At 38.6% G+C, this 12,508-nt stretch overlaps 1 protein-coding gene across 3 annotated transcripts in view; it reads right to left on the bottom strand.

Moving 5' to 3' along the window:
- Positions 1-177: 177 nt before the first annotated feature.
- The window catches only part of YTHDC1 (YTH N6-methyladenosine RNA binding protein C1), a 35,657-nt gene continuing 23,326 nt past the window's right edge, over positions 178-12,508 (bottom strand). For all 3 annotated transcript variants that reach the window (XM_050944995.1, XM_050944996.1, XM_050944997.1), the window contains 10 exons: positions 11,522-11,630; positions 11,283-11,400; positions 9,984-10,068; positions 8,308-8,474; positions 5,600-5,682; positions 3,835-3,871; positions 3,703-3,742; positions 3,555-3,617; positions 1,656-1,790; positions 178-1,158 (listed from right to left, as the gene is read on the bottom strand). In XM_050944995.1, the coding sequence (XP_050800952.1) occupies positions 940-1,158; positions 1,656-1,790; positions 3,555-3,617; positions 3,703-3,742; positions 3,835-3,871; positions 5,600-5,682; positions 8,308-8,474; positions 9,984-10,068; positions 11,283-11,400; positions 11,522-11,630 (1,056 nt within the window). In that variant the 3' untranslated portion in view covers positions 178-939. The remainder of the gene's footprint in view (positions 1,159-1,655; positions 1,791-3,554; positions 3,618-3,702; positions 3,743-3,834; positions 3,872-5,599; positions 5,683-8,307; positions 8,475-9,983; positions 10,069-11,282; positions 11,401-11,521; positions 11,631-12,508) is intronic.

Below are 12,508 nucleotides of genomic sequence, written 5' to 3'. Positions count from 1 at the left end.
GCCAACCCTTAGTACCGGCGACACTGAGCCCCAGCTTACAGCTGTCTGGGTTGAATTTCACCCATTGGAAATATTACTGAGGGGGAAAATAGGTAACTTTTGAATACACAGGCCAGCCTTCCTATAACTGTTAGCAAACCTGGAAGCCTTTAAAATAACAAGCCAAACTAAAATCAATTGTTTTAATTGTTACCAATTTATTATTATTATTTTTTTTTATAAAAATGGTAGCAATGTAGAATACAGCAACATTTTCTGCTGCCACACACGCAAACTGTGACCATTCCAAGCAATGCGTACATTTTAGAGAGAGGCTAGACAATAGCATGGACCAGAGGATTACTGAACACAGGAAGATTTTTAAAAAGATTAAAAATTAGATCTCAATAGTGTCTTCTTAATATTGCTTTCATTATTGAAGACTGACAAAACACTCTACAGCAAAGGTTAAAAACAGAAAAACAAAAGGCTGCTACAACACTGCCATACAGTCAAATCATCATACTTCAACAGTTGCATACCTGATAGCAGCATTTTTTCCCACTGAACCATGTGAAACTACATGTAAGAAAATAAAGCAAAAAAAAAAAAAAAAAAAATTATGGCAGTTATCCATCAATATTTTAAAAAAAACCTAGGAGGAAGTCACTAGAAGTAGATGAACACTTATTGAAAATGAACCAATATCTACATTCTTAACTGTTTCTCATTCTCCAATAAAAATGTCAACTCAAATATCAACTTTGTGCATTTTTTCTTTTGGCTGATTGAGTTTTTCCAGTTCGTAGTTTACTGCATGCTTGGAACAAAGAGGGTCATTGTAAAACCTTCTACACAACAAACTTTAAGTAGACAGCTGAAAATAAAATGTACTACTTGTAAACACACAAAAAAATACAAGCTTTGTTTTGTTTCAAATGACCACTGGTTCCAGATGGATTATCTTCTATATCTGCCTCTTTCCCCTCGGTCTCTGTCCCGCTCACAAATTCTCTCTCTCTCCCTTTCCCGATCCCGTCCCCGTTCTCTGTCTCTCCTGTTGTCTCTGGGACGATCGCGCTCCCTCTCCCGCTCTCTCTCTCGAGGTCTGCTTCTCCGGCCACTGACCACTGCTTGCGTGCGACGCAGAAAGTCGTCTACCCTCATATCGTAGTCGTGCTGTGAAAGGGAAGGACAAAGCTATTTATTTAACTGCTCAGTCAAAGTCCCCAGCACTTCACCCACCCACTACCAGGGCCTTTTGGAAAACTAGGATCAAAGGCAGTTGATAGTAAGAAACTTTAACAAACTTTTTCATAGCAACAGCACAAGTTTCCTCCCCTCTCCAGACAAGCTACAGATACCAAAAAAATCCTTCCTGATTTGGACTCAATTTCAACCAGGGAAGTGTACGCATTGACAGCTGGAAGCCTTCCACAAACTTGGGCCAAGAAATCGTGGGACTTGTGCTCCTAAAGCACCCACAGCCTTGCTTTAGGCACCTCAGTGACCTGATTTCAAAAGTACATTTAGGAGCCCAGGTGTAAGGCCAAGATTTTCAGAAATAAGAAATCTCCTCTATGCTTAGGCTCCTAACAACCCCCAAATCTCCCCTATTCCTACTTCTGCCGGTCTGTGGGATTTGCCCCTTCCCCTTTGCTTTCATATACACTTACTACTCGCTTATCTCGGTATCTTGCTTCATGTGGTACAGGGTGGTGTCCTGAGTATGGAGGGTGAGCCTGAGGTGGAGGAGCATGGTGCTGATAATAGGGGTGATGTGGAGGCTGTTCCATAGCTGGATAGGGTGGCTGTAAGGAAATTAAAGGAAGTTTGTTGAACACTCCAAGATACAGAGCAAATCACCCTTAAAGTGAGGATTACAAGGACAAGTTACCTGCCATTCTGAAGGAAAACAAATACATTTAAATATATTCTCCTCTGCAGGAGGACTATGGCTTAAAACATTATCTTGCATATGGAGTGGACAGCAGGACACTGCGTAGATTCCAACCAGATCTTCTCACTGAACTTCAGCTACCAGCCTTTATTTAAAACTGTATCCCCAAAGCACTTCAAGATACCCATTTTCATGGCTGACAGAGAGAAATACTGTGAATACTTCAGCTTTCGTTAGTTCACTAGGTGCTGTACTGGCTACCTCATACAGGAGTCATGCAGACAAGCGTATCCTAGGCCGAGTGAGGTTTCAAGGCCAAAGCACCTGTTATTCCGCTGAATTTTATTAGGATATTCACAGTTTGAATGAAAGGCCTATTCCACAACATAAAAATAGGCTGCCAAAAAGCCAGAAGCTAAACTGATCTTAATAAATAAATAAAAATGTGTTTTGGCCATTCTCCTCCATGTCCCCTCAACTTGTCTTACTTCCACTCCCTGTAACAGCCAGGCCGTTCTCCCATACTCAGTCACCACAGTGTTTTGCATGCATAGTGGTTCCAAACTGAACTGCCTGAAAGGGCTGGATTCTAGTTTAAATGCGTATTTAGCCAACCTGTAGAGACGGGCTGGGCAGAAGGATGGATAGATGGGTCAGAGAACTGAGTTTTCTTTGAAGAGCTCTTCCCTTCCTGCAGTCTGATTGCCCCATTTGTTTGGGTATTTTTGTGCACACTTAGCTGAACCAAAAAAAAGTCAGAGTGAGAAGCCATGGGGGCATCTCTGCTGCTGGCAAACCATTTGAAAATTCTCAAGTACAAGAGTCAGAGCAGAGATCATGCTATAAATATGCAAGTGTTACTGAGAAATAACGGCACAGTGATTATCCAACTCCAGATACAGCCAGAATGGAGGGAATTGGACAACTGAGAATAACTTAGTTATTCCTCTGTAACTGCGGATCATTTCTGCCCTCCAATTGACAGAGAACCTAATCTCAGTAAAACAAAGATAGCGACTGGTACGTTATCATTCACTCAGTGTATGAATAATAGTTTTCTGGTATGGTTGGTTATTCAACTGAATACACAAGTAACCAAAAAGCCAGTGCCACAGAGCAGCATACCTAACTAGGACCATGCTAAGTATACTCCAGTGCTCCCTCGACCCTTCACTGCCAATGCCAGACAACTCTTACACTCAGAGACTCCTCAGTGGCCAGTTTCCCTCCTGCTACATTCTGTATTCCTACTCAGCCTTCTTCAAATATTGATGGATTACTGGTCTGATCACATCCATTACAGTGCATTGTAAGGAGAGTTCTTTGGTCGGTTTGTTTTATGAGAACAAATTTCCTTGCTTTTTTATGCATTCATACTAAGCTGGATTCCTACGTCCTAGTACATATTAGGTTGTCAAGACAGCTTCAAGATACATATTGTTTGATCATTGCCAGTGAGAGTGATTACAGTATCTTGACATTACCTACTGTAATTTACCCCATTCAATTTTGTTTTCCTGCAACACTTCACAATTTAGAGTACACAGCAGAAGTACCTGGCACTTTACTAAACAGAGTACGAAGGCTGAGAGCGGCTCAGGAAGAGTGGGCACAGCCACAGGGTAATGTGGGGGTTTATTTTCAATTAGAAAATGAAGCTGAACAAGACACAAACCATTCCTTGCCATGGTGGCGGTGGTCCCATGCTGTGGAATTCCCTCACGTAATCATTGTAGGACTACAATGAAAGAGAACAACATGAACATTTGATAACAACTTTGGAAGTGCAAGAAATTATGTTAAAAACAAATGCATCAACCTACCCCATTTAAAAAAACATCTCGGCGAACTCCTGAAAATCGTCTGTTGGGAATAAGATTTGCAAAACTCAATCCAGGCGACTGTTATCAACAAGTTACCAGGACATAAAAATGAACAACATGAACACATCTTACCTGTCTACTTCTTGATACCTTGGATCCTTTATATACCCTGTTCAAACATCAAGCAGTGTTATCAATCAAATTTACCATTTCACCATAACAATCCTAAATTACAGTCGTTAGCATCCACCCTTCCTCTGCAACAACCTCCTCTTAAAGGTATGTTCTTGTACGTACTGCTGTTCTTATCTCATTTCAGAAGCGCTTGCAAAGTAATTTCTACAGATTTACTGCATGTCTGATGGGTAAAGTATTGGCATACAGAAAAGGGCATTCCAACATTAAAGAAGGATAAATACACTTTTATGAGCTTGTATGCAGTACAAAAGAAATTGGGGAAGGGATATTTGTGCAGACAAAGCCTAGACTGAGGACTAGAGCTTGGCAATGCTCATGCACTTGACTATTGGCATGTACTGATTAACTGGTCAAGATTTCTACCTACTAACTGCATGTCCAATAGACAGGGTTAATCTGGACAGCTGTATGCAACAATTGATGGAAGTTCCTTGAGATATTAAAAATTAGGTCAAAATTTACAATGGATTATGATGGCACTAGTATAGTCTTAAAAAAAATGAGCAATTGGCACCTCTTGCTTTAAGCAGTTCAGCAAAAAGCATTTGTAAAAGGTGGGAGGAATCAGAACGACGTTAAGCATTTTTGCAGTGCTATAGAAGTGATTTTTGTTTTTACTTTAATTCTCAGCTGTACATAATGCTGTTGGAAGTCTGACTAATGATGACAGCGCTCTATTAAAGTAACTCTTCTTTGAAGAAATCAGCCTCTGAAACTGGACACTGAAATATAAGCAGGCTTTTAAGGTTTAGAAGTCTATTACGGAAATACTGCATCATACGCAGAAGTGCACATTCCATTAAGACTTGTTAGATTGAAGTCTGTCCTGGCCCAACACCGCCTTTTTCAGCAGCAAAGGTACACTGGTAATACTGCAATCTGCAGCTGCTGCATTTACGCTGTTGAAAAAGCTATTTTATTTCTGAAGACCCTAACTTTCCAGCTGAAACTCCTCCCAACCCTGCCAGTGGACCACCCTTGAAAACAGCATGAGGACACTCTGACTTGCTTTATATCAAGTTTTTAAAAGTTTCTCTGAAAACAAAATGGGCACTTCTAGTATCATCCCACATGACTTAAGGGTCATGGGACCCCAGTTGTGAAACCCAGTTAAAAGTCTACAAAAAATGGTACAAAAAGCTCAATTAATTGCAAATAAATGCTTGTCAATCACCAATTTCAAATTGAAACCAATACAAAGATTATGGAGAAAAGTTAACATAGGTCCATCATGGCCTACATTTGTAGCGATATACATTCAAAGTGGTACTTGGATAGGTCATCTTCATGATTACGTTTCGGATTACCGTTTACAGGCAAGAAAGGCGCTCATCATAGAAATGAAACACTCCCACCATTTAGAAAGCAATGGAGTTTGAAGAGGCTATTTTAACTGTCTAGGTTACCACCTAGTATAAGCTCGGGGGTCCGATTATTTTAAGACTACTGAAGAATTTACATTAAATTTAAGGTGGGATTTTCAAGAGGGCTCAGCAGTGGCCTAACTCAGCTCCCAGGGAAACAAGTGGGAGATTTACCATCAACTGCAATGAGAGGGGAGGTAGGCAATGCCGAGTGCTTTTGCAAAATCTCACTTTAAATCCTAGCCACATATTAAAAGCTCATTAGGCAGGTATGAATTCAAAATTCCATAATAAAAATGCAAATACTTTTACATTTGTGCACATGAGATATTAACCTGGTCTTTGGTGAAACTCAGGGGGATAGTCAATCCTTGGTTTCTTTCTGCTGTTATGAATATCATAATCCTCTGGTCGACGCCTATACAAATTAGACATTAGAGATTAAACAAGGTTGTTTGGCGTGTTCTTCGCAGCAGCATCCCCTCACAGAAAAAAGCACCATGAGCTGGCCAGGATCTCATTCGGAACTCAGGCAGTTTTGCATATGCTTCACAGTCAAGAGTTTATAAATTTAAGCTTTAAATCTAACTTCAAGTCATCAGAAGCCCTGCTCTATGCTAGATACGTACACTTGATTATCCCTTTATAGATAAACAGACTTTGGCAGTAAGAGAGGAACCTGATCCAATGAGAATATTTAACAAGCTGATCTAAAAGACTCTCTTAACTTATGCTTTAACATTATACTTTCCACTTTACATCTTAAATTTAACCTAAAAGAATTAGACAAAAAAAGAGACTTAGTAAATCTGATCAGTCAAATCTACATATAGTTACCTCATTTGCAAAGTGTCTTATCCCTTTTACATGGACACATTTTTGCTAAAATTTGTTAGCCACACGGCAGACAAAACTATTGTAAAATGAAAGCCTCTTTCCAGGCACATTTAAAAATAAGAAGTGTGCATGCTTTGCACACATGCCTCTTTCACCATCAGCTATCTAACCTGATTGGGCTAGAAGTATTTTTGGATTGTCACTAACTAATCACTAAATTACTAGTTTAACTTCAGTTCCTTCTAAGGAAGGATTAATTCTAAAAACTCTGAAGCATCCTAACTGAAATAATTTGAGCTCTTCTCTAAAGAAGACTGCTCTGTTGCCGATATGAAGCATTAAAAAAAATCTGCAAGAACTTCACTCATGCTGGGGGAACCCATTTTAAAAGCAGCTCCATTCCAGTTATTGGCTTGAGTTAGTTCTTCAATAGACTTCTGCTGGTCATTAGTGCCCCTCCACCAAGAAAATATACAGCATTACAATGGCCAATCACTTTTTAGTATTAGATTAAAACATTCTGCTGAAAATGAATTTTCCAGCAACAGGTACAGTTCCCTTGATAAAGGATTCAAATTAAAGTTCCTTCAAATCAGTTAACCATTTTGCAAACTATACCAGCTGTTAATAGCTCTACTAACTGACCCGGTTCCATAACAATCATTCTCCTCCCCCTTCCCACTTTCTAGTTTTTAAAAGCCCACTTTACCCAATATCAAGTTTTTTTTTATGAAAGCAGATTCTTCACCCTCTGAGCAAAAAACCCAAAAAACAAAGCAGTTGCATCTACAGCAAAATCAGATTAAGAAAAATAAAAGCTGGTGTAAAGAATAAACATACCGCTTTCTTGTAGTTTTGAGAGTGCATTTACGACCGGTATAAAACATGATAGTAACAGTTCATATAGTAGTCCAACTACTGACTTTAAGCTGTAAGCCACATACATAAAATGGAGGCCCTGGCAGGCTTGAGAAGGTGTGGTGGTGTTATATGTATAGTTTGCAGTCCATTGCAAAACCTTCACTTGTAAATACTTTATTGCACTGGAAACCTCTTAGCTTAACTTCAAAAGCCATCTTGGTGCTCAGTCCTTTAAAGCCAAAAATATGGGGGCGCTGCCAGGTTTCCTCCTACCTACTCGTTACAGTGTCCTTTTTAAGCTCAAGGAAATGGGGACTCTTGTTGGGTATCTGTACCTACCACAGGATGTTTCCGCAAAGAGGAAACTTAACCAAAGGTTTCAGCCCAAACCATACAGTCTTTAGCAGAAAAAAAAACTTTAGATTTATCTGTAAGCAAAGTGGCTACACACAGGGAAAAGGTGTTTGGTAGAAGGGCTTATATCAGTTCTTTGCAAAGACTTCTCCAATTCTGTAACAAGTTATACCCCCTTTTCCTGGTAAATGCTGTTAAGTTCATAAAGCAGTGATCAATAACCATGTCGATCCTCTAAAAACACTTTAAAGTCCACAGGTACTGCCAACATCTGGAAAGGTTGTATATACAGACACAGCAACAGCCATTCTTTTTGGTTTGTTGCCGGGTCTCCAAGGGCCACTCCATCCCCTTTGGAAAGAACCTACTGTTTTCAGAAGCTCAGCAAGATGTGTGAATTCAGTGGTTACATGTTAGAGAATATTTGGCAATGGGGTTAACACATCACGGTGATACAATTTGAAATAGTCCCAATAATGCTCCTCTTGAATATCAAAATTATTTAAATATTTTATCCTCAAAAGAGGCGGCATCTTCTGCAAAATTATAAGTGATCCTTATAAAAGTCCCATATTTCATAAGGCTTATCCAGAGACACACCTGAAAGAAAAGGCTTTTACAAGATATTAACATATTTTGGCATATAAAGACTTCCTCTTCCTCCATCTAGCCTGCTCATAATAAATCCAAGCTTACCTATGGCTGACATTACACGTTGTGTTATCTGTATAAAAGATCTAGTCTAAACTAGAGAGCTTTATTTATTTAAGGACTACTTTTCTGCAAAAGCAAAGATCCCCATTTTCCTCTTGAAATATGACAGATCGGGGGACAATGTGAAATCCTCAATGAAGCCACAAACTTGTCCATGCAGCTTGATTTGAGGATTTTCTCTCTTCTTTATCGCAGGGGAAGCTTTTGATGAATCACATTCCTCCATCACGTTATTCTGATACATGTGCCTATTATCAGTCCAAAGAACGTTTCTAACCTTCCCACGTCCCGGACTGGTTCTCGACGGGATGGACGTCCTCTTGATCGGGGCTGTGAATGCATTCGTCGCTTGTGCCGCATTTTATGAATGACTTGATACAAGTCAATGCTTTCATCCGGAGGGAATAGGAGACAAAGCTGGGTTCCACATTCAAGCTCAATTTCCTAGAATTAGTTAGAAGTTAAACAGTGATTTACAAGCTGAAAACAGGGAACATCTCCCATTAATTACCTTTGCCAGGTACAGAAACACTTTGAGGAGGAGACTTCAATCCCACAAAATAATGAGCACAATACAGTTTCATTAGCTTCAGGGGATATTTAGCATCACCATAAAACAGCCCTGTGCTGGGGACACAATACCTTCTAACAGACATTCAGGTCAGCTTCATCTCATTATTGTTTAAAGTTGGAAGAGTTTTTTGTAATCACATAAAATTAAGGAAAATAATCACCACGTACCTTAATCAGTTTACACTGTAGTCTGGAATATATGGATGATAATCCCACAAGCATGGTGAAGCAGATTTATTTTCAAGCATTAAATGTTATCCAAACTCAGTGAAAGAGCCACAGGTAGTTTGTGAAAGTGAGGTTTAATTTTTGTAATTACTGTATAATATGTTTCTAGCATAAGGCAATTTGTTGTTACAGCTAACTTAACGCATACATTTTAATTACACGTTACCTGAATATACTGGAATATTCTCTCCAAAGATTCAGCAATTTCATATAATCATTTTAAAAAGGGATTGACTGCAATTCTACTGACAGTGGACAGAAAATATTTTTGTTTTAAACATTTGTTTAGCCATTTAAAGGGCAACTGTTAAAGAATCAGATAAAATTCCTTTGAACAGTATTACTAATTTTAAAAAGCACTCTGACTTGCAATGTCCATTTGCTTTTTGTAAATTATTAATTTTGAACAGTAAAATCAGATAGATAGTTCTACTGCCTCTATAGTCACTTTTACAATTCATCTTGTACATAGGAACAAAGTGTTTGGATCTACCGCACTGCAGGGGAATATTTAACCCCCATCCTCCCTCAAAACACAAAACAAACAATTTTTTTTTAAATAAATACAAAATCAACATGAATGGTTTGTAAGTGTTTTTAAATAAAGGCTAAGTTACTGGAGTTAACAGTGTTCATTTCAGTGTATTCTCGAATATCTGGTAGAATTAAGAGGTGCCAGCTTGCATTTTAAAGGGGTGTCTATTATAATGGTCGAATCTGTGTCAGAGGAAACTTAATACATAAGGCAAATGCAATGCAAAAGACTGAAAGCACCAGAACTTGTTCTAAAAAGCACAATACTCTGATACAAAGTGAAAGTTATACTACCACAAACTTAAAGTTTGCTACACTGCAACTTTGAAATGTTACAAAGTTTGTTAGCACGGATTGCTGCTAGTCACATTCCACCCAGACCAAAATTGTGATAATTTGCTTAACCTAACTGCTACAAACTCACTTTTGCAATTCTCCTCCCTCTCCAGTACTAGAGAAATCGATCTTGCCCCACATATGCCCTAGTCAACGAACACTGTGCTGCAAAGTTGAATAGTTATAGGAGCTTAAAAGTTATCACATCTTGAGTAAGTTTATCTAATCATGTCTTTTGTTTCTCTTTATTACTAAAGGCATTCATTAAAAAAATTGACAAACCTGTCCGTCACGTCCAATCTTTACTGGTTTATGTTCATTCCAAGGATTGGTCAGGTGAGCAGATTTAGTGAAGGGTAATTCACGCCTAAATATGCAAGTGGCATCATTTATAGTTATTTTGTCTATTAGTTTAAAAAAATACATACAATAGGACATTAAGTACTGTATAACCTCATTAATTTGCTCCACAACATGATCCTTTGTGAATTACTGATTTAAGAATGCATGCATTTAGACATCTGTAATTCAGTATTATGTAGTTCAGACTATACTAGTCTTTTATTACAAAAGCAACACACACACACACACAACAATTTTAGCACTGAGACCTCTCACTACAGCACTCTGCTATTTGATCTCTGAGGTGAAAAGAGCATGTATTAATTTATAAATGCTGGTTAGCAAGGTTCCATTGTATAGATAAGAGTACTAGCGTTCAGCATGCTACTAAATAACAGAAGTTCCAACTCTGACATACTGCTGCCTAAAATGCTAATGCATATAAATCTGGTAACTTTCAAGTTCTGGTGGGTACAATTCTCTAGAATATTATCTGAGGCAAGTGGCAGTAGCACAACATCTTTGAGGATGCATTAGATTATTGGATAATCGCTGGAGGAAATTTCCTACACAGGCTACCTGACCTTGGTCTTGCTTGCTAATGTTTGTTTTATGATCTTTTAGCAGGTGCATCCTATCACTTTACCTACTGTTTTACATCAGACAGGCATAATTTATTCCATCCAAAAAGGAGCATCTATTCTTTCCGACCTGGCCTTCGTTTTTTGAGGCAGTAGCATCTTTCATGCTTAGCCAGACCCTATGGTACAAAACACTTCGCGTTTGAGTTTTTATTCTGCTCTCCAGGGCTGAGAGTCCAGAACATTTCAAAGGAACACTGTTTTATAAAAGGAAGATTTTAAGATGAAACTGCAAACAAATGCTTCTAATTTCAGTTTATTAGGCTACTGGAAAAAAAAACCCGCTCAGTTAAAAATCCCTGTATAAAATGTTTAGGACTATGCAAACAAAAAAGCATTTGCTATAGCAATCTCACTTACAGGAAGGAGTCCCAAATCCAGCTATAATAATAATAAATGGGGAAAGATCTGCCCCATTAAGTGAATTTTCCAAATGGACACAGCCAAACAACAGATAGCATGAATGGAGACCAGGCATTTTCTACTTACGAATGAAAGTTAGAAATAGTGTTGAGATTGAGATTCCTACTTATTAGACTTGCTACAATAGCATTTGTAGTATACAAATGCTCCCACTTAAAAGAACAGAAGTATTTACCTGCAAATCCAGTCAATTTTAAAGACACCACCCAACATTTTAGCATTCATTCCTGCAGGCAGAACCCAGTGTATTGGGGATCCTCCATGATGGGATTCAGATGAGAGCCTTGCAAATCCTAGAGGAGTCGAGATAGCAAAGCGTAACAGAACAGCTTCTTAAAAACCAAAAGAACAAAAAAACCACCAAAACCACACCATCAGCAGACCACACACATCTCAAATGCTACTTTCATTTACCTTGGAATTTTCCACTTTCCCTCACAGAAAATATTAAAATAACACTTCTTGCTGCTCTAAATGCAGCATTAAGCTTCTTCTCGTTCACTGGAAGAGTTGACCAAACACCCTACAAAAAAAAAAACAAGGGAAATGTACACAAAAGTCAGCCACTGCAAGGAACTGTTCATTAACTCAATACTTTAAAAGATTTAAAAGGGGGGGAAAAAGGCCATGCTCGTGGTCTGGAAGAAAATACTGTGGAGCAGCTGTATTGGAGACCTAATGGTATTGGCAACCCCAGTCATGACATTTAAAAATTAGTCTCATATTTAAGCCAATGTGTTGGTTCTTTGCCTTCTGGTTTTTGAGTTTTTAGGGTGCACCCAGGTCATCTTTTCAAGTTTTTCTCTCTAACAATGACAGCAAGAAATTTAGTTTTTATTTAAAAAAAGATTCTCACATAACCTGACTCCAGGAGGTGGGGCTTTAAGTTTAACACCAAATATCAAGAGACTTATGATAATTTAAAAAAAAATCAAATCACAAGATTGGCAACACGGGGCTGGCAGAGCTGAAGCATACTGTAGAGAGGCCAGTGTCAGGGGGAGAGCTCTGCCAGCAGTGTTTTTCAGGCTCTCTGCTTTAATTACTGCACTGAAGGCGTTAGATGCTAGCCCATGCCTAAGGCACAGAAGAGCAGTTACTTTACATATAAAGACTGCAAGTAAAGTAATAGTGGTCAAGAATCTGAGCAGTGAATGTGCTGTTTGCTTTTCTGTTGTCTTTGAGCTGGCAACAAAGGTGCAGAGCACCCACAGCTATAACTTTCCACAATCCAAGCCCAAAGTTAAAACCTGACTGCAAAGGATTTAATTTTAAGCTTCATTTGATGGTTTTACTTTTTCAATTTATTTTAGCATAGTTTAATTTAAAAAAAAAAAGGGGAAGAGGCCTCTTGCCCCACCCAAACCAGGCAACGCATTGAACTGGCTTTTTCCTTTATTT

Source organism: Gopherus flavomarginatus, chromosome 3 (genome assembly GCF_025201925.1).
Source record: "Gopherus flavomarginatus isolate rGopFla2 chromosome 3, rGopFla2.mat.asm, whole genome shotgun sequence".
Taxonomy (NCBI): Eukaryota; Metazoa; Chordata; order Testudines; family Testudinidae; genus Gopherus; species Gopherus flavomarginatus.
The sequence above is the reverse complement of the archived record's forward strand: the minus strand, read 5'-3'. Positions and strand labels throughout refer to the sequence as shown.